Raw genomic sequence first — 21,744 nt, 5'->3', positions numbered from 1 at the left:
TAAAATTGTCCTCTGCTGATAGATATTTACATTGGAATCCATGAAGGGATTTTTTTTGCATTCTAAGGTTGGGCTGGGCACAGAGGGTGATGACAGAAACCTTAAATGAGTGTTTTTGTAGCCATGTTGTTACTCATCTGCTGTTAAGACTCCATTCCTGCTTTTCTCTTTGATGTGTTGTTTGCTGCCCTCTAGTGAACCAGCTGGTTTTCAGGTGGCATTTGGCTGAGGATGTGCTGCTCCTTCTCATGGTTTATGCTATAGATGTCATGTCTGCCAGCTAGGGCTCTTAATTCTATATGAATCTAAAGCCTTGTAAATTTTGAAAATTATTTTTTTCTAAAGATCTTAAAAAATTAAATTTACAGATACAGTGGAGAAATGAATAAAGATTCTTTTGTAAATTTCAGCAGTTTTTCTTTTTCCTGTTACTGTAAACACCTATTTAACTGGGAAACCAAAGGCTACACTTCATTATAAGAATTCTTTTGTAGGGCTGTTGGGAGTCATGTCCACCGTCTTACGTGCTTATACTTTGCAACTTACTTGTCACTTGGCTAGTAAACCAGAGTAAAAATGACCTTTCTTTAACTAAAGCCATGGAAAGAGACCTTTCATGAAAGTTCATGAATCGGAAGACTTTAATATTGTTAAGATGGTGCTCCTCGGGGCGGCTGGGTGGCTCAGTGGGTTAAGCCTCTGCCGTTGGCTCAGGTCATGATCCTGGGGTCCTGGGATCAAGCCCTGCATTGGGCTCTCTGCTCAGCGGCGGGGGGCTACTTCCCCTTCACCCTCTGCCTGCTTCTCTGCCTACTTGTGATCTCTCTCTCTCAAATAAATAAAATACTTAAAAAGATAAAAAAGATGGTGATCCTCTCCAAGTTGATTCAACTCATTCTATGTTGAAATCCTGCTGGGGCTTTCGGAGAAATTGGCAAAGTGATCCTAAGATACATATAGAAATGAAAAGGACCTGGGATAGTCAAAACCACTGAAAAAGAAAGTTGGAGGACTTAAATATTCTAACTGCAAAACTTCCTACAGAGCTATAATTGACTGGCACTAGCATAAGGATATACAGACAGATCTGTAAAATCAAATTGAGCATCTGGAAATAAACCAACATGTTTATTGTAAGTTTTTTTTTTTTTTTAAGATTTTATTTATTTGATAGTGAGAGACACAGTGAGAGAGAGAAAATAGCAGGGAGAGTGGGAAAGGGAAAAGTAAGGCTTCCCACAGAGCAAGGAGTCTGATGCGGGACTCAGTCCCAGGACCCTGGGATCATGACCAGAGCCAAAGGCAGACACTTGACGACTGAGCCACCAAGGTGCCCCGATTAAGTTGGTTTTCAGTAAGGTTGCCAAGACAGTTCAGTGGGGAATAGATTGGCTTTTCAGCAAATAGCATTGGACAACTGAATATCCACATGCAGAGAATGAAGTTGGACTCTCACTTTACGTAAATTAACTAAAAAAATGGATCAAAGGCTTAGATGTAAGAGCTAATTTCATAAAACTCTTAGGGAAGAAATAGGTGTAAACCTAAATGAGCTTGGATTAGGCAATGGTTTCCCAGATATGATACCAAAAGCACAAGCAACCAAAGAAAAAGATAAATTAGGAGTGCCTGGGTGGCTCAGTCTTTGGGTGTCTGCCTTCGGCTCAGGTCATGATCCCGGGGTCCTGGGATCAAGTCCCACATTAGGTTCCCTGCTCAGCGGGAAGCCTGCTTCTCCCTCTCCCACTCCCTCTACTTGTGTTCCTTCTCTTGCTGTCCGTCAAGTAAATAAAAATTTTTAAAAATTAAAAAAAAGTAAAAATAAATAGGACATTAAATTAAAATTTTGGTGTTTCAGAGTATACTCTAAAAATTAAAAGATAACTCTCACTGTGGAGAAAATCACTTATCTAATAATAGTCTATCATTGAACCAAGGCCACGTCCTCATTTCTCTTATCTGTAAATTCCTACCATACCATATCCATGCAGCAGAATTGCATTATTTCCATGTATTTTAAAAGAGATTTGTGATTGTGGGTGCAGTTATCCCCCTACCCTTCCCCTAAAAAAGAAGTGCTAAATACTGCTGTACACTATTTTCAAGGGTAAATGAAACTCAGGGTACTAGATAAAACAATTTAAAAATAATTGAAGCCCAAAAATTATGGTTTAATAGATGAAGGGACAAAAGTCCATTAAATTTCACATCATACCCAGGTATAAGGTACTTAATGTCATTATATTAATTTTTACTTCAGATCTTCAATGCTTCTTGTCATGTGAGGTAAATAATAGAAAATTCTTTGTGTCCACTTGTCTGCTTTCAGCCAATCAGAAGCCAGAATTATTTCTTATGCAATAATAGGGTTTATTGTTTGGAAAGGAGCTTTAAGTGGGACTCACAGGATATAGGGGCTTTCATATTAATTAAGGCTTCTTAGTTGTAGCAAAGAGAACATTGGTCTGGTTTGTTTAGCATTTTCAAATTTAGTTTTGAGTTCTGACTCCAGAAATGTACAATCCTATCTTTTTAGTCGTAGGTTTTAAAATGTTCCTAACTCTTAATACTTTTTAAATTGGAAGCCTTAATAACTGTTTTTATTTTTGATGAAACAGTTTAATGGGCTGTGAAGGAAAAGTTACCAAATATTAAGAGGGAGAGAGAATTTTATGAAAATGTCTTCAAGGTTTCCATCACCATCTTTACCGATTTTCTTCTCACCTGGGCCAATTGACTTAGGTTCTGTAACAAGTTCTTCTTGTTCACTGAATGAGCTAGACAATATTTCCCATCTTTTAAGGAAAATATCAACTGATATCAGTGAAATTAAGGGAATGAAAGCTGCAATTTTGACAGTGGAAGCAAATCTTTTTGATCTAAATGTTAGAGTGTCACAGAATGAAGCAAAAATTTCATCTTTGGAGGTTAAAATGAATGAATGTTCAACATCAACATCTGAGTGCAATAAACAGTTCGAAGATCTTCAAGAGGAAGTAGATTTTGAATCACAGTCAAGGACTACTGACGTAAAAATAATTGGCTTCCTTAGAAACATTGAGAAAGGTAAATGTTTAGTATTTGATATCTTCTAGGTAACTCACCCTTGGATCTGTGATTTCTTATGTGACTTGATTAGTTCACATATGGAGGCAGCAAGTGACAAAACTTGAATCTCTGATGTATCTATAATGACAAATTTGGAGTCCACATGATTAACTTAGAAGCCTAGAAGTTACCATAATTCTCTTAGTGGATCTCTATAAAATTGTTTTAAAAAGAGGTGAACAAAGAGAAGCAAAACTTGAAATGGAAGAGAATGGTCCTGTGTCATGTATCTGTTTCGTGAAATTATTTTTAAAATGTGTAATTCTTTCATTATTCATTGTATTAAAGAGACCTATTGTAGTATTAGAATTGAAAGACCTTCTTCCAGCAATCCTAATATGTGTCAGTTTCCCAAGCTGTCTTACAGGAGTACCACCTGACCAAATGACTCCTGCGTTTCAGATCAGTTCATTGGGATTCACTGTGTTTTTACCATGATAATTTTGCAAGGAGTTCATTTTTTTGATATACATACCATTTAGAGTAAAATATATATATATATATATATATATATATATATATATATTTTTTTTAAGATTTTATTTATTTATTTGACAGAGATCACAAGTAGGCAGAGAGGCAGACAGAGAGGAGGAAGCAGGCTCCCTGCCGAGCAAAGAGCCCAATGTGGGGCCCGATCCCAGGACTCTGAGATCATGACCTGAGCCGAAGGCAGAAGCTTTAACCCACTGAGCCACCCAGGTGCCCCAATATAACATATTTTAAAAGAAAATAATTGATAGAATTTTGAATAGCATTTAAAATTGAAAGCCCCAGGTACCTTGGTTGGCTCAGTTGGTTAAGCATGTGACTCTAGATTTGGGGTTCATATGTTTGAGCCCCACATTGTATGTAGAGATTACTTAAAATTAAAATTTTAAAAATAAAGTTGAGGGGCGCCTGGGTGGCTCAGTGGGTTAAGCCGCTGCCTTCAGCTCAGGTCATGATCTCAGGGTCCTGGGATCGAGTCCCGCATCGGGCTCTCTGCTCAGCAGCGAGCCTGCTTCCCTCTCTCTCTCTCTCTCTGCCTGCCTCTCTGTCTACTTGTGATCTCTGTCAAATAAATAAATAAAATCTTAAAAAAAAAAATTTTTTTTAATAAAGTTGAATAACCCCTTTTAATGAAACATGGCATTTGATTGCCAGCTAATGTACTGAGTGAGCAAAGGCTGTCCTCATGGAACTACTAGTAATAAGTACACTAAAAATTAGTATTCTGGCATCCTACTAATATTTCAGTATTTGGAACCCTATCAGTCACATCCCTTTCTACACTGTACCGTACCACTTTTGTTTTACTTTCTGAGATTTTTTAAAAAGATTTATTTTGGAGAGCGAGATAGCGGGAGATGGACAGAGAGAATCCCAAGCAGACTCTGCACTGAGTGCAAAGTCTGATTTGGGGCTTGGTCCCATGACCCCGAGATAACGACCTGAGCTGAAACCAAGAGTTGGAGATTTAACCGACTGTGCCGAGGTGACCCTACTTTTTTAAAGTTTATAAAACTGAAGTGTAGGTGACAGTATTATATTAGTTTCAGGTGTGTATAGTTATTTGACATTTATATACACATTATGAAGTTCTCACACTAAGTATAGTTAACCATCTGTTACCATACAAAGTAATTATTTTTAAAGATTTTATTTATTTATTTGACAGATAGCAAGAGGGAACATAAGCAGAGGGAGTGGGAAAAGGAGAAGCAGGCCTCTTTCTGAGCAGGGACTTTGATGCGGGGCTTGGTCCTAGGACCCTGGGATCATGGACTGAGCCACTCTGGTGCTCCCCCCATATGAAGTTATTAAAATATTTTACTATATTCCCCATGCTGTACCTCACATCTCTAACTATAACCAGAAGGTTGTTCCTCTTGGTTCTCTTAATCTATTTGCTCCTCTCCACTGCAACCACTAGTTCTCTGTATTTATGAGTCTGTTTCCTGTGTTCATTTTTATTACTTTTTAGATTCCACTTATCAGTAGAAATAACATAGTACTTGTTTTTCTCTTTTTTCATGGTAGCATAGTACCCTCCTCTAAGTTGATCTGTGTTGTTGCAAATGACAAGATTTCATTCTTTTTATGGTTGAGTAATACTCCTTGTGTGTGTGTATCATATCTTTATTCATCTCTCAGTGCACACTGAGATTGCTTCTATATCTTGGTTATTGTAATTAATACCATAGTAAACATAAGGGTGTGTATATCTTTTAAAATTTGTGATGTAATTTTCTTGGAGCAAATACCCAGAAGTGGAATTACTGGATCCTGTGGTATTTGTATTTTTAATTTTTTAAGGAACCTCCTTATTGTTTTCCAGGTGGCTGCATCAACTTATGTTCTCACCAACAGTGCATGAGAGTTCCCTTTTCTTGTTAAGAAAGACTTAATTAACATTCTTGCCAAGACTTGTTATTTTTTTGTCTTTTGGATACTAGCCATTTTGACAGGTGTGAAGTGATACCTCATTATGGTTTTAATTTGCAGTTTTAAAAAATATATTTATTTGAGAGCGAGTGAGCGCAAGCACAAGTTGGGGGAGGGTCTGAGGGGGAAGGAGCTTTAGCCTTCCTGCTGAGCAGGAAGCCTTACCTGGAGCTTTATCTCAAGAATACAAAACCATGACCTAAGCTGAAGTCAGACACTTAATTGACTGAGCCACCCAAGGCCATTAATTTGCATTTTTTGATGAATAAAAATATTGAACATTTTCTCATGTGTTAGCCATCTCAGTCTCTTTTAACAAACGTCAGTGGGGTGCCTGGGTGGCTCAGTCAGTTAAGCATCTGACTCTTCCGTTTTGGCTCAGGTCATGATCTCAGCTAGGGTCAAGCCCTGAGTCAGGTTCTGTGCCCAGCATGGGGGGAAAGGGGAGTCTGCTTGAGATTCTTTCCTCCTCCCTCCCCCTTCTCCAGTGCTTCTCCTCTGTTTTTTCCCCCTACTTGCAGCGTGCGCTCTCTCTTGCTCTCTTAAATAAATAAATAAAATCTTCAGAAATGTCTCTTCAAGTCCTTTGTCCCCCCTTTTTTCCAAGATTTTATCTATTTGAGAGAGAGAGGGAGAGAGAGAGAGAGCGCGAGTGTGTGTGTGTGTGTGTGTGTGTGTGTGTGTGTGTGTTCGCATGAGGTTGGGCGGGGTAGCGGGAGATGGATGAGCAGACTCCCTGCTGAGTGTAGAGCCTGAAGAAGATCCTGACCCAAGTTACAGTCAAGACACTTACCCAACTTAGCGACCTAGGCACCCCCTCTGCCCATTTTAGGTCAGATTGGGTTTTTTTTTTAATATTTTATGAGTTCTTTTTTTTTTTTTTTTAAGATTTTATTACATGTTGTTACACTCAACATGGGGCTTGAATCCACAGCCCCAAGATTAAGAGTTACATGCTCCTCCTACAGACCCAGCCAGGCGGCCCTCATGCCTTTTTTTTTAATCATAGGTTAATCAGTTAATGTGCACGTTTTAACAGTATTATTTTTTCCAGTCCATGAGCATGTTGTATCTTTCCATTTATTTGTGTCCTCTCCAGTTTCTTTTATCTCCCAGTTTTCAGAGTACAGGTCTTTCCCCTTCTTCGTTAAATGTCTTTCTAGGTATTTTACTCTTTTTGGTGCAGCTGTCAGTAGGATTGTTTTTGTAATTTCTCTTTCTGCTACTTTGTTATTAGTGTATTTCTATATACAACATATTTCTTTTTTTTTTTTTTAAGATTTTATTTATTTATTGGACAGACAGATCACAAGTAGGCAGAGAGGCAGGCAGAGGGAGAGGGAGAAGCAAGCTCCCCGCTGAGCAGAGAGCCCGGTGCGGGGCTCAATCCCAGGACCCTGGGATCATGACCCGAGCCGAAGGCAGAGGTTTTAACCCACTGAGCCACCCAGGCGCCCCCACAACATATTTCTATATTTTAATTTTGTGTCCTGCAACTTGACTGAATTCATTTCTTCTGATAGTTTTTTGGTGGGAGTCTTTAGGAGTTTTGTGTATATATGTCATATGTGGGGGTTTTTTTTGTTGTTCTTGATTTTGGTTTTTTCTGTTTCTTAATTTCCTTTCCAATTTGGATGCCTTTTATTTCTTGTCTGATTGCTGTGGCTAGGACTTCCAGTACTATATTGAATAAAGGTGGCGAGAATGAACATCCTTGTCTTGTTCCTGATCTTGCGATGTTATGAGTGTGATGTTAGCTGGTAGCTGTGGTTTTATTATATGTGTCTTTTATTATGTTGAGGTATGTTCCCTCTAAACCCGCTTTATTGAGAGTTTAAATGGGTGTTGAATTTTGTCAAATGCCCTTTCTGCATGTATCGAGAGAATCCTGATTCTTTTTCTTTTTACAAAGATTTTATTTATTTATTTGACAGAGAGACACAGAGAGAGAGGGAACACAAGCAGAGGCAGTGGGAGAGAGATAAGCAGGAAGGCCAGTGTGGGCCTCGATCCCAGAACCCTGAAATCATGACCGGAGCTGAAGGCAGACGCTTAACGACTGAGCCACCAAGAATCGCAATTCTTACTTAGCCTTTTATTTTGTTAATTTGGTGTGCCATGTTGATTGATTTGTGGATATTGAATCATCATATCATCATTGTATCCCTGGAATAAATGCCACTTGATCATGGTGAATAATTATTTTAATGCATTGTTGATAAGACTTAATTTTGTTTTTGATAACACTTGTTTTAAATCTGCAAGTGAGGGGCGCTTCAGTGGCTCAGTCTGTTAAGCATCTGTCTTCAGCTCAGGTCATGATCCCAGGGCCCTGGGATTAAGTCCCACATCAGGCTCCCTGCTTGGGGGTGAGTCTCCTTCTCCCTCTCCCTTTGCCCCTTCTTCCTGCTTATGTTCTCTTTCTCTTGCTTCCCCGCCCAATAAAATCTTAAATAAATAAATCTGCAAGTGACTACCTAGTATCTCCTAAGCACTGTGGAGGAGGGGAGGTTTGGAGAAGTGTGACATCCTCCCAGCCTTCATACTGAAGATAGAGAAGATCAGTTCTGTGTCACTGCTTTGTTTTAATTTGCAGTGTAACTAAGGAAGTTAACGAACAGCCAGATGGTGAAGGGAGAGGTTTCTCATTTTTATATTGCACTTGGCTGTCACCTGTCAGTTATGGCTCAAGCTCTGGGTCCATGCAGCACCACCTTCTGGTTTTTCCAGCCTTTTACCTTTATTCCCAGGCTTTACCTCCAGTCCAGGAAAACTAGCTTCCGGACAAAGGGAGAACTAGGAATGCCCTGCATTGCCATTTTTGGTTTAACTCAAAGTATAGGTTTTTCTCTTAAAGACCTTTGGTCTATAAGTATTATTAAATTGAATTGTTGAAGCTAATAAATTATTATTTTTTAAGAGATTTTATTTACACAAGTAGGCAGAGAAGCAGGCAGAGAGAGATGAGGAAGCAGGCTCCCCGCTGAGCAGAGAGCCCGATGTGGGGCTCAATCCCAGGACCCTGGCATCATGACCTGAGCTGAAGGCAGAGGCTTTAACCCACTCAGGCACCCTAATAAATTATTTTTAAGTTAAAAACCCAGAAAGATTATTTCAGGCTTCATATTTGGGAAACACACATGCTGGGATTGTTTTTTAAGTTTAGTAAAGTTTTAAAATCTGTTATTCTAGGAACTCAACAGAGGCAGTTGTTATCCCGACTGCAAATTGACCCAGTAATGGCAGAAACTCTACAGATCAGTCAAGGTTGGTAATAATCTTAAATTTTCATTGTAATCTAGCATTTTTCAGTTGCTGTTTCCATTTCTTACACTTCATTTAATGTATCTTGTATATCTTAGATCCTGCCCTAAGATGCTATATTTAGATTGTAAAAATATTTTAGGGCCAGGAAACAAGATCTGCATTTTCTTCATGTTTTATGGTGTTTGTATTTTTCGTCTCATTCAAAAACTTTCTTGCTTTGGTGCCGTTTCACCTGAGTCTCTGGAATCTTCTGGCTGTCACTCCCCTGCTCTAGGGACAACTCAAATCCCTACCCTCTCTCCTTTCTACCCTACTTTTTCAATGTTCTGCCCTGCTTTACTGTCCTGTTGTCTGTTCAGCCTTATCCTCACTTATTTCACTTTAGAATCTCCTTACCAGGGCCGTACCAAGAACTTGTTGTTCTTATAGCCCACGTAGCTTAATTTTTGCCTGCCCCCGCCAACCTTGCCCAGCCTAGACACGTATGCCGGGGGCTACCTCAGGACAGGGGGTGATTGCCTTGTTTATCTCTGCATTCTCCACATTCTCCAGTGCCCAGCCTCTGCCAGATGCATGTACAGTCCCCAGTAAATGTGTGCTGCATACATGAAGGGAGCCATTGGATACCTGCAGTCTTAAATTCGGAAACCTTTTTATCTGTTTCCCCTATACCTACCCATTGTTGGAATTTCTGGTGCCTTGACCCCTCCCTGTGGCTCTTCTACTCCTTTGGTCAGGCCTCCAGAGTCAGTAGGTATATCCCCTTACCCCACCTAGCTCTGTCTCAGAAAGAGGAACTTGTCCTCTCTCAGGGTTACCTTCCACCCACACACCAGATCCTCCCCAGTTGATGAATACTGGAGTAGCCCTACACTCCTGTAGTTTTAGTCTTTGCTTCTCTCCTGGCTTCTCCTTTCTTCTGTCAAAGTGTTAGATACTCTCCATCCTTGATTTTGCCCTGTCATCTCTCCACATTCCATTCTGCTTCCCACATTAGGGTATTTCAAAATGTTTGGCAGCAAAGCTCTGTGTATGTTGTATCCATTTCATTGGGACTTGCACATTCTTTTTTTTGTTTCTTTAACTTTTCTTTTTTTCCATGATGCATGTACAGTTTGAAGCATCTAGTTCTGTGAGGCTTACGAGGGACTATATTCTTGGCTTACCTCCTGTGATGGTTTTTATTTGTGAGAGCCCTCTTGTTTCTGCATATTCCTTTTATTTTTCACATACTGACTTTGTTTCATATGTATGCAATGCTGTTATTTCTCTGAGGATATTAAAGATATTTTGGGGTGTTTTTTTCCCTTCCCTTCTTAGTGTTATTTTCTCCAAGTTGTTTGTTTCAATTGCTGTCTTTCGTGATAGGTTTTCCTCAGGTGTCTGAGGATCCTTGATTATCTTATATTTATGAGTGAGAAAGCTGATTGGCATTCTGGGTTCATTATCAGGGTGGTGGCTTTTGACTTCACATTTGAATATAGATCCTACAGTGGAAAGTCATTTTTCTTGTCTAATACAGGGGCACCCTGAGGTTACTGTCTTTAGGCTTTTCCTCTTGGAGTGGTTTGCTTCTCCAAAGATCTTTCAAAGTAGTGGATTGGCTGCCAGTGTTCTGGGAGCTAGGTGAGGAAAAGGGGCTGGGGGAGGCACTTCAACTTCAGTTACCATGTGATGTTTGCTTAAGACCCCCTCCCTGTTTTCAAAATGGTACTTCTTTTTGTGTGGCTGGCATTCCTTGTTCCAGAGACTCTCTGTTTTGACCTTTTCAGGAGTCTTAAGCTCCACTCTTCTTCAAGGGAAAAAATAGTCAAAGGGTTATCAGGAAATCTGAATGCTTTTAAAAATTTTAATAGTATACATTTAGCTTGTTGTAGCACTATTCTGTCAGAGACCATGATGCTTCATTTGTAGGCCTCTCCAACATTGACCAGTGGGAAAGCATGTTTCCAGTTATTCCAAAAAACTTGAATATGGATAGGTTGGGGAATGGGTGTGATAGGGATCAGAAATGAAGAAAACAGATTCTGAGTTTAAGAAGACATAATTGCTTCTGGAATGGACACTCGAACACACCTGTTTCGGCCTTGACTTCCCCCTTTTCCCAAGGTCCCCTGCGCTGCCGGTTACCCAGCCTTTGGAGAATCTTGGGATCCACATTGAATTACTTCATTATTGGCTTAAGACTCGGCTTTTGAAGATCTTAGTTTTTCACTTTCAAAATCTGGATGTCTCCTCTTAAACAGTTATTTTCTTTGTGAGTTTATCTTTCAGTAAATTAACCCTTTGTTGATATTTTAGTGGGATTTTAGGAGGAAACCAAATGCATGGTTTCGCCCGTGGTCTATACCCGGAAGATGTCACTAACTCACATCTGTCTGCTTCTCTGTGACCCAGGTGATAACGTAAATCTTGCAGAGGTGACTAGTGGCTTATGTGGAATGAAAAGCTGTTTTCAGTGCCCACTTTGCTAAACTCTATAGCATATGACACGTCGTTCCCATGTTTTCTTAAGTCTTTATTTGGCTTCCAGGCCTTCATGATCTCTCTTCTATAATTCCATGTCATTCTCCTGTATCACCTCCTCTCCTCTGTTAACGCTTAAAATGATCATTTTATCATGTGTCCTACCCTTAGCATTATTGTCATCTCTTTTATATTCTCCCAAGATACAAACTGGTAGAACTGCTTTGCCTCGAAAAGGACTGGGTGGTAAGAAGGAGGGCAGCAGCCTTGGACTAAATTGTCGAGGCTGCCTTTGCTAGCTGGGAGCCCTCTGTGAGTCCCTGAAGAACAGCGAGTTGCATGCTGGTCAGAGGAGGGAAGTATCCTTTTCAGGCTCCTTGTGAGACGTGGCAGCGCTATATATGTGCTTTGATGCAACACTTCTTTTCCCTTTAGTGCTTCTCTTTTTTCTCCCTCCTCTTATTTCAACTTCTAAACATCTGAGAGCCCCACAAAGACTTCAGACTAAATAAATCTAAAATTGAAATATATCCTGCCCCCTTTTAATTTAAATCTGCTCTTTCTCCTGTCCTCTGTTTCCTGTGTCCACTTTCTCTTCTACCACTCTCCTCCATCTGCGTCTTTATGCTCTCCAGCCCTCACAGGGGACGGCAGCTCAGCCTCATTCCTAGGGTGGGACTTGGACATGCAGCTGCTGTGAGGTGCCAGTGCTGCTGAGGCGTGTGCAGTGTGTCTTCTCTCCCTTGTGTGTGGGTTCCAAGAGGACAGAGTTGAGAATCTTAATTTGGAGCCTCACTGTCTCTCCTGGGCAATTGCCTGGTTATTGAGTTCTCGGACTAGAGTCCATTCTTAATTCTACCTGTTCTTCTAAAAACCATTTTGGTATCATTTCCCTCCTTAGAAACCTCTCATGATTCTCGAACACTTCTAGATCAGAATCCAAAGCCATTGACACATACAAGGTCCTTTATGCCTCAGCCTTCCCTCACCCACTCACCCCACCCCACCCACAGCCCTCAGCCATACCACGTTTCTCAGTAGGTCTTAGATTCCTTGTGTCTCATGAAAGCCTTTGCCTTTTTCCATGCGGTTTTCTTTGCCTACAACGCTCTGTTTATTGTCTGGCTCCTCGCTCCCTGCTCTGGTTATTCCTGCTCATTTCCTTTAACATCTCCTTCAAATGTCCATCGTCTGTAGCCTTTGTCTTGATTCCTTACCTGGAGTGGTTTCCTGTATTCTTGCCGAAACCTTGTACTTACTCCTTTAGGATTAGCTTTTAGGGTGTACTGTTTTGAAATTGTTTGCACATCTACCTTTCTACTTTTTTCTTCTTAGTACCCAGCTCAGTGTTCAGTTCTCAGGTTTTGGATTTGTTTAGTTGAATGAACATGAATGGACATCCTGTGGATTTTCGTCTCTTATTTGCCTATTGACCTTAAGAGAAGTGCAACTCATTAACTTGTCAAATGATGGCATATCGATAGGTCAGCCATCTCCAGTCTGGGTTCTTGGCATATTTTATGAAATAGGGTTAAGAAGCATATTAGAGATGGCATGAACTGTGGTTATTTGCCCAGAAGGTCATTGTTTGCTTTGCTGTATTTTTTTTAAAAATGCCCATTCATCTTAATACCTTTCCAATACAGTCTTCTCGGTACAAACAGGCAGAAATTACGCCTGATGAATTGTTTTCATCAGAACGTGTTCTCTCTCAGTGGTACTGCGCAAAATGAACAAAAGAAAATTTTTAGAAAAAATTTTAAGCAGCCTCGGTATCATGGTTTGAGGGAATATGAGGGGTTTTGTTTATAATTTTAGAAGATACTGTTGTACTTAGAGTAAGTTTATATTGTTCATATCCCATTAGATGTCTCACATAAAAACCGTTCTGTACTGTAGGCAGGGAGTATTGATAGAAGGCTTATGTAATGGGCTGTTATGAGGAAAGGAATACTTCTTGAAAAGGTGTTTGGCACAGAATTGCAGTGCTATTCCTGGGTAGAACTGTTGTGATTTTCCTTTGAAAATATTACAAAATATATAAAAGGTTGACGTTCTTCTCACGTGTGTGATGTTGGGAATGCAAGGTATATTCAGAAGTAAACATTTATGGCCAATTTTTTTGGCTCAGATTACTATGACATGGAATCCATGGTCCATGCAGACACAAGATCATTTATTCTGAAGAAGCCAAAGCTGTCTGAGGAAATAGTAGTGGCACCAAACCAAGAGTCGGGGATGAAGACTGCAGATACCCTTCGGGTACTTTCAGGACACCTTATGCAGACACGGTAGATGGTTTCTTTTTCTTGTGTAGCTTTTTTGTGTTGATTAGATAGTGCAGGTTAACCATTTGTCCCCAGCTTCCCTCCTCCCCATCCTAGCCCCCAGTGTAGAGTGCTTTTATTGGGTTCAGTCGTTAGGCCATGAATAAATAGTAAGCGAATTCAGTTTTCAGAAATTCCAGTTCCTCTTTCTTGTTCAGAAATCCGTTAACTTACAAAGAAGTCCGTGTATGATGTAGCTCTGTAAATAAGATTCTTTCCTTTAAGCACATTCAGGAAATGAAATTTAAAAGTCACGTGATCAAATCAGGAAATCTCTGCACAGAGAATTAGCAGATTGGGTTGGGGTGATTCCTCCCTTAAAAAATGGACTAAATATTTTATGAAGGAACAGATGTGCCGATAATAAAATCAGTGTAAATACAGAACTGCTGGCCATGTGATCTGAGCGTAGATGCTGATTTTCCAGTTTATTTCCATGTGACCCTATGGAGATCCAGTGGACGATGATGTTCAGGGTGGAGGGGAGATTGTCCTTAGAGCAGCTTGGAGGGTCGCTGGCGATGCCGCCACAGCAGCTGGCTGTCGCCATGGTGTGTTGGCGGGAGCCAAGGAGGGCCATCCTGGAAGGCCTACCGAGTTTGTGTGTTTGGTTTTTTCCTACTGAAGAGACCACCACCAAGTAAGGGAGCGGTAGTTCTGCTGAAGAGCACTGTAGGAGGCTCAGCGTTTTGTGTTTGTTTCCCTAATTCTATGGTATTTTCTATCTGTCTGGCAGAGATCTTGTACAACCAGATAAACCTGCAAGTCCCAAGTTTATAGTGACGCTGGATGGTGTCCCCAGCCCCCCAGGATACATGTCAGATCAAGAGGAGGACATGTGCTTTGAAGGAGTGAAACCTGTAAACCAAACTGCAGCCTCAAACAAGGGACTCAGAGGTCTCCTCCACCCACAGCACTTGCACTTGACGAGCAGGCAGCTTGATGACCCAGATGGTAGCTTTCCAAATGGTGTGTTGAGAGCTCAGATTTTCGCTTTCCAGGGTTCTGTCATTGTGCAGGGAATCTGGGCCCGGTCTCTCTACCTGGGATGAATTCTGGGTAGAGGCCTTGCTCTTACTCATAATTCAGTAGTGGCCTTTTTTCTTGTCTCAGACAAAATGAGTTCATGTGAGACTGTCGTCGTGCGTGTGTTCTCTATGGGCTCCCGGCTCCCGCGCTATGGTCAGCTTCAGCCCTGAGAGCCAGAGTACTTCGGAACCATGCTTATGAAAGGCTCAGCCATCGTTCTTCATACCTTGCTTCCTTTTTCCCTTTAGAAACGACACTTGTTACTTTCCTTTTGTTGTAACAGTAATAGTCTCTTATAATTAACTTGGCAGAAAAATGAATTTGCATTTTGATTCTGTTTATACCTCTTTGAAATTCCCTTGAAAGGAGTTTCTCACCTAATTATCAAGATACTGCTTGGAAGTTTAGCAAAGCCTTATGTTTAAATTAATTAATAATATTTAGTAGGAACGAGATGAACTCCTCAGATAACAGCCTGCTTTTAGGCAGATGGATCGTTATCACTGGCTGTTCTTCCCCCAGACCTACTGTTGGTGCACATACTGCTGGACCTTTTCATTTGTGACAAGAGAATGGTAGTCATGTTCCTTGTACCTTGTAAAATGTTGAAAAACACCTTCATTGGGAGGGGAGACAATTACTAAAACTTAAAAAAGAATAGTATCAAAAGAAAAAACAGTAATGGGTTTCGATAAGTCAGTCTTGGCAGAGACATGAAGATGCAGTCAGTACCTTTTTCAGTTCCTAAAAATATAATAGCCTTTAGAGGGAGATCATGAGTGAGTGAGGAGATACTGCTGTTGAGCTGAATACTTTTTACGTTGAGTTAATAATATAATGTCCTAGTTTTTTTTGTTGTTGTTTTGTTTTTAAGATTTTATTTATTTATTTGACAGATCACAAGTAGGCAGAGAGGTAGGCGGTGGGGGGCAGGGGGGAGCAGGCTCCCTGCTGAGCAGAGAGCCCGATGCGGGGCTCGATCCCAGGATCCTGTGATCATGACCTGAGCCGAAGGCAGAGGCTTAACCCACTGAGCCACCCAGGCGCCCCTAATGTCCTAGTTTTGGTTGGTGGAGGGAATTGAAAGTCTGACCCTATAAAAAAGAAAAAATTTTAAATGGTAACCGAGGTGGTTGAGAATTACCATAGTTATGTGGTACAGATTTCTGATCCTGTATATTTTGTCTCACATGAGAGAAGAAGTTAGGGTCTTACTTTGTTTAAATGTAGATGTCCATGTTAGGCTTTATTGGTGTATATGTCCTTGCAGTGCCCCCGCTAAATAACACGTTAGACTTCTTGTCTTGGTTTCACAAGTGCCTTGACCCTTCTGAAGGCCAGGCAGACGAGCAGGGAGCCGCCTGTGCTTTGATCTGGGACTCTCAGCATTTAGCTGCTGCTCAAGAATGAAGCTTTGTAGTGGTTAGAACGTAAGTGAGGCCCAAGAGACTGAATAATAGTCACAGAGAGGCTCTGGTCTTTCTTGCTCTTCCCCTCCAAGCAGGGAATTTGAAACTTGGTGATTGCTTTCGCTGATTTTTTTTTTTAATTTTTAATTTATTTTTTATGCTTTTGCTGATTTTTTGTCCAGTGTTTCAACAGCACTCCCCACCCACCCCCCACCCATTGAATGGCAGTATAGGTTTATAGCTTGGAATAAAAAGTGAATTTGCCTCATCTTAAAACTTAAACAGGAAAAGTTTTAATGGCTTATGAGGTTATAATGTTGGGGAAAACCAGAATCAAGACCTCTGTATATGTGACCTCACATTTCCATTAAGAAGATAATGTTTCCTTATGAAGTATTTAACTTCTTTAATACCGCCCATGAGTATCTAACTACTTCATTTTCCAGCCAGTCTGCTCTTGGGTATTCTGTTAACTTCTTTCATTTGGCGTGGGTTTCCATGTGTATATCATAGTCTAAAGTAAGTTCTTCAGGAGGAGAGTAAGACACATTTCCTGCAGGCAGGACATCAGAAAGACTTAAAACTGGAGAAAACTGCATGCAAGGATTTTATTGGAGACTAAGGATACCTTTATATCCTGGAGCTATTAACTATTTTAAAAGTAGCATGGAAAACTATATATTAGACATTAGACATAGTTGTGGGGTTTTTTTGGTTTTTTTTTTCAAGATTTTATTTATTTGAGAGAGCATAAGCAGAGGGGAGGGGCAGAGGCAGAAGCATACTCCCCACTAAGCAGGGAGCCTGATGCAGGGCTCGATCCCCGGACCCTGGGATCATGACATGAGCCGAAGGCAGACACTTAACTGACTGAGCCACTCAGGCGCCCCTGGCATAGTTTTATAGTAGCCCTTTGATTGTCCTTCTGTCTGGGCTCCAGGACTGCATTTGTGTGCCTTGTTCTCCTGTGATGAAGACTGGGGTTGGGTCACTAGATCAGTAAGTTCTCAGAATGCCAGCTGCTGCCCTGCTACTTTGTATTTTTGTTTCAATTGAATCATAAAACTCTAAGGAAGACATTATTTTCTTTTTGCTTGGATAAGGAAACTGAAGTTGAGGTACTGAGACTTGTCCAAAGTCTCTAGCTCAGCTAAGTTACAGAGCCAAATTTGAACTGCCTGATCTCAGGCAAGAGGAGTAGAGCAATATGGTTGAAGTGATTTTTGCTTTTATAATTAGGAATGTGAATCCTAATTTGTAACACCCATGATGCTGGTTTTTTTTTCTTTTTCTTTCTTTTTTTTTTCTTTTTAAGCTAGGATGTCTTGGTCCAGAAGTTGGCAGGTCATTATCGCCTTTGGGTGTGAATTTATTTGGCTTTTTTACATTTTAAATGGGCATTAGTTGCCCGGATTTAAACTTTGTATGTCATATGAAAAGGTTTTTGCTTTCTCTGAATCCGGAAACAATCTGGCAACATGGGGCCCACTTTCCCACACCCTAGTAATTGACATTGTCACTGGACATGACCTCGTGAGGGAGTAGCAGGGCTACATCCATAGTAGCACCTGTGGATGATGCATACACTTGCTCTCCTGGTTGCTCTTACCCGCCTTTATTTCCCCCTCACCAGGGCTGTCTGTCACCAATCATCTCACACCCAGTGGGCTCACTGATGGGTGGTCTAGTGGGTCCCACTTGTAGGTAATGGCCCATTGTGACCCACTGTAAGCAAAAAACTTTTCCTCATATTGATGTGAGTTACCACCTGGACTTAACAACTAACTGTGTATACCTCAGTGAGTGCGAACACTTTTGTGTATGTATCACTTACAATGTCTGAACATATTTGTTCACATTCTTTGTTGTTGTTTTTTTAAGTTTGATTTATTTGAGAGAGTATGAGGAGGGGGGATGGGCAGATGGAGAGGGAGAAATAATCCTCAAGCCAACTCCCTGCTAGGCTTGATTCCAGGACCCCAAGATGATGACCTGAGCCAAAGTTGGATGCTTAACTGACTGAGCCACCCAGGCGCCCTAGTTCACATTGTTTTTCACCTTGTGTTGGCAGTTTTCATTTCATTTTATTGGTTCCCTACTTGGACATTCTTTCCTTTCTCTCACTCTCATATTTTAATTCATCTCTGAAATAATATTGAGCATTGGAGTTTAGGGTGAGAACTCTGGCTGTAGTTGCAGTATCTCTATCTGATCTGGTTTGCTTCTCACAGTGCGAACTGCAGTCCCCTTCCTGGTGACCTTTTCTAGCAGGCTCTTACCTCCGTCAACTAGAATGTTGAACTATTTTGAATGATTGTGACATAGAAGAACATAAGATTTTAAGACTGGGTTTTGGGGGAAATGTATTAAAGGTGCCATGTACTGAATTGATCATAATTAATGAGATACTTTTAATTTTTTCCCCCTTTTTTAGCTGAGATGAGTGAACTGAGTGTGGTCCAGAAACCAGAAAAACTTCTGGAGCGTTGCAAGTACTGGCCTGCCTGTAAAAATGGGGATGAGTGTGCTTACCATCATCCTGTTTCACCGTGCAAGTGAGTAGCTGCAGCAAGCTGATTGTGATCTTTGGGTTAATTTCTGGATCTTAGATCTTACTCTGTTTGTTTTTCTTTTCTGTGGACAAGGTTGATTCGTATAACCAAATGCAGTGACACTTCACCATTGCCCTCCCAGAATAGCATCCATGTGTAATATATGTGTGTGTGTTTAGGGGAGCAGGGAGATGAGACAAGTCTTCTGTACATTTAAGGAGATAGTTCTGTAACTGCGCTGGTTTGAATGCATTGTGTTCATGTCCATATCCACAGCTTCCAAGGCACTGGGGACAAAATTAGTTACAGGTAATGACAGAACATTTTGGATTTGATGGCATGACCTTTGAGAGTGGCTGTTAGATAAAAACAAAACAAAACTCCATGTTTTGACTCCTTTAAGGAAGTTTGGGTGTGAAAATAATATGGATGTACATGGAGGGAGACCACAGAATGAGTCTTTTTGGAGCAGTGCGTTGCACATACATCATGCTCAGTAGATTGAGTTCACTTCATAAAGTATTGCAAACGGATCTAACAGAGGAAATGGTATGATTCTTAACATAAAAAACCCTTTTGTCTTTCAGGGTCACAGCTTGAGTTGAAAATCTGTTATTGCCTTAGACTTCGGAAAAGATTACTGTGTCCTTTTTTGAAATCTGGCCTCAATTTTTTTTTTTTTTACTTAAAAAAAAAATTTTTATTCATTTGAGAAAGAGCACAAACGGGGAAAGGACAGAGGGAGACGGAGAAGCAGACTCCGCGCTGAGCAGGGAACCTGATGCAGGGGTCGATCCTAGGACTGAGCCACCCAGGCACCCCAAACCTGGCCTCATTTAAAAATTGAGCTTCCCGGGGCATCTGTCTGGCTCAGTCAGTAGGGCGTGCAATTCTTGATTTCTGGGTTGTGATTTCAAGCCCTATGTTGGACATAGAGCTTAGTTTAAGAAAAAATTGAGTTTCCCTCTTTTCTGTCTGTTACTCAAAACAAGTAGTGATAGAGTGTAAGGAGCCTCTACAAAAAAAAAACAAAAAACTAATCATGCACTGAGAAGAATAAATGTGAAAAATGTTTTTGTTTTATAGAGCCTTCCCCAATTGTAAATTTGCTGAAAAATGTTTGTTTGTTCATCCAAATTGTAAATATGATGCAAAATGTACTAAGCCAGATTGTCCCTTCACTCATATGAGTAGAAGAATTCCAGTACTGCCTCCAAAACCAGGTTAGTGACATTGTGCACTACTATAGTGGGTAAAAAATGGAAACTATTTTGATTATAAACTGTCTTAAAGAAAAAAAAAAGGGAAGAGTTTTATAAGTTATCATGCCAGAATCCGTTAACCTAACCAGTCTTTAAAGAGCAAATGTGCCTATTTGGTATCATTCTGAAGTATTTTATGTAATGAATATATAAATCTTCTCATATTTTTAAAATGGTTTTCATAAAAACATCAGTAGATTGCGTTACAAATTATTTTGCCAAATTGGATCAATCTTATTTTTGTCAGCAGTTGCAACAGCAGCATCACCTTCTAGTAGTCAACTGTGCCGTTATTTCCCTGCTTGTAAGAAAATGGAATGTCCCTTCTATCATCCAAAAGTAAGAATTTTCATTTTCCCAAAAACGATTTAGTGGGAACTTTTCAATTCTGAGGCTTGTAAGAGCACTAGAAAATTGAGCATCTCGTATGTCCATGGTCTTCCCCTATCCCCTACCCCCCCCCCCGTCTCTGTTTTTGTTAGAGTTAATGTTATGGTCTTTAAGATGTTGAGGTTCTTAGTTGTATGAGCCTCCATCTGGTCCTTTAAGATAAGAGGTCTGAAACAGAGGTTAATATTCTAGGCTCTTGGAGGGAAGCTTCCCTTTGCTTAGTTTCCATTCCACTCTACCCCTAAACATGTGGGTGGGTTTTTTGTGGGTTTTTTTCCCCCCACCTCATGTCAGAAACTGAGATGATGAAGTCCAGTAGTACTTCCGCTGATGGCTCTAATTTTCTGTGTGCTGATGATTGACGTGTCTCCTCCTGTGTGGTTGGTCAGAGTGAATGCGCGCTCTGGCCGTCGCTTCCCCCAGCTGCAGCTGGCTGTACATGAGGGTGTCCAGGGTACGATGGATAGAATAGATGTTGGGCCAATGTGCGTGGTGATTAAAAATATCTGTATCTCTTGCCCCATTAAATGTTTCTCTCATGTTGCCCTGTTTTTATTGATATTAGCTTTGAAGATGTTGAGATTGTTGTTTGTATTTAGCACTGCAGGTTTAACACTCAGTGTACAAGACCCGACTGCACGTTTTATCATCCTACCATTACTGTGCCACCACGACATGCCTTGAAATGGATTCGACCTCAAACCAGGTAAAAACTAAAAGTCTTTCTAATACATGGTTTCTTAGATTTGTAAGTCTACAGATTTGGGGGAAATGATCACTTTGATTTTTCTCACCTGTTTCAATTATACAGGGTCCTTGGAAAATGTTTCCAAATTCTGTTTTACCAGTGATTGCTTATTCACCTAGGTATCTCCAGATCAGATTTACCTTCTGTATATACACTGCTTACAAATCTCTTGGCATCAGTAATGTAAATCATTGGAAGAGTTTCAGAAAGCTTTAGTATGGCCTATAAATTTAAATACATGCCATCATTATCTTTTATATAATTTTTTTAAATCTGGTATTTAAATATTGTACATCTGTAGAACAAATATTGTGTGAAAATACTCCTTAGCTGGGTATGTATGAACATAAAGCAGTTAATTAAAATTTTTTGTTTACTCAGTGAATGACTGTCCTACTTGGCAGAAGACTGGAATTTCCATCTACTGGTGAAAATATTCTACAAAACTTGTCAAACCTTTGAAACTTGGAATATATTGCTTTCATAATATGAAGTTTATTGCCTACCTGAAGTGTTTAATTTTTCAAGTTTGTAAGTTTATTAAGTGGTTTTAACATTGGGTGTTATCTGACTGTGGAAAGACCATTTAAGGAAAAGCTAAATTCTATTAAAACATTTGAGGCGTGTTTGCACACTGCTATTTCAAGTATCAGCATTTACCCCGTGGTGATAGTGTCAGTTCTGGGGCTACAGCGTTGCTCTGTGTTGAGAGGAGCGTCCTTATTCTAAAAAGTTGGATTTTGTTCCGTTTTCCCAAGG

General features: G+C 40.3%; 1 protein-coding gene across 8 annotated transcripts in view; it reads left to right on the top strand.

Annotated features, from left to right (window-relative positions):
- ZC3H14 (zinc finger CCCH-type containing 14) overlaps window positions 1–21,617 on the top strand; it is a 51,651-nt gene extending 30,034 nt beyond the window's left edge. The window contains exons 10-17 of one of the 8 annotated variants that reach the window (XM_046007946.1): window positions 8,728–8,802; window positions 13,400–13,559; window positions 14,332–14,564; window positions 18,468–18,588; window positions 19,672–19,808; window positions 20,098–20,186; window positions 20,837–20,943; window positions 21,367–21,617. In XM_046007946.1, the coding sequence (XP_045863902.1) occupies window positions 8,728–8,802; window positions 13,400–13,559; window positions 14,332–14,564; window positions 18,468–18,588; window positions 19,672–19,808; window positions 20,098–20,186; window positions 20,837–20,943; window positions 21,367–21,373 (929 nt within the window). In that variant the 3' untranslated portion in view covers window positions 21,374–21,617. Of the gene's footprint in view, window positions 1–8,727; window positions 8,803–13,399; window positions 13,560–14,331; window positions 14,565–18,467; window positions 18,589–19,671; window positions 19,809–20,094; window positions 20,187–20,836; window positions 20,944–21,366 lie in introns of all 8 variants that reach the window. The other 7 variants (XM_046007945.1, XM_046007948.1, XM_046007947.1 and 4 more) reach the window with 7 other exon arrangements.
- Window positions 21,618–21,744: the final 127 nt, after the last annotated feature.

The sequence above is a fragment of the Meles meles genome, chromosome 6 (assembly GCF_922984935.1).
Source record: "Meles meles chromosome 6, mMelMel3.1 paternal haplotype, whole genome shotgun sequence".
Classification (NCBI taxonomy): domain Eukaryota; kingdom Metazoa; phylum Chordata; class Mammalia; order Carnivora; family Mustelidae; genus Meles; species Meles meles.
This window is presented reverse-complemented; position numbering and strand designations above follow the sequence as displayed.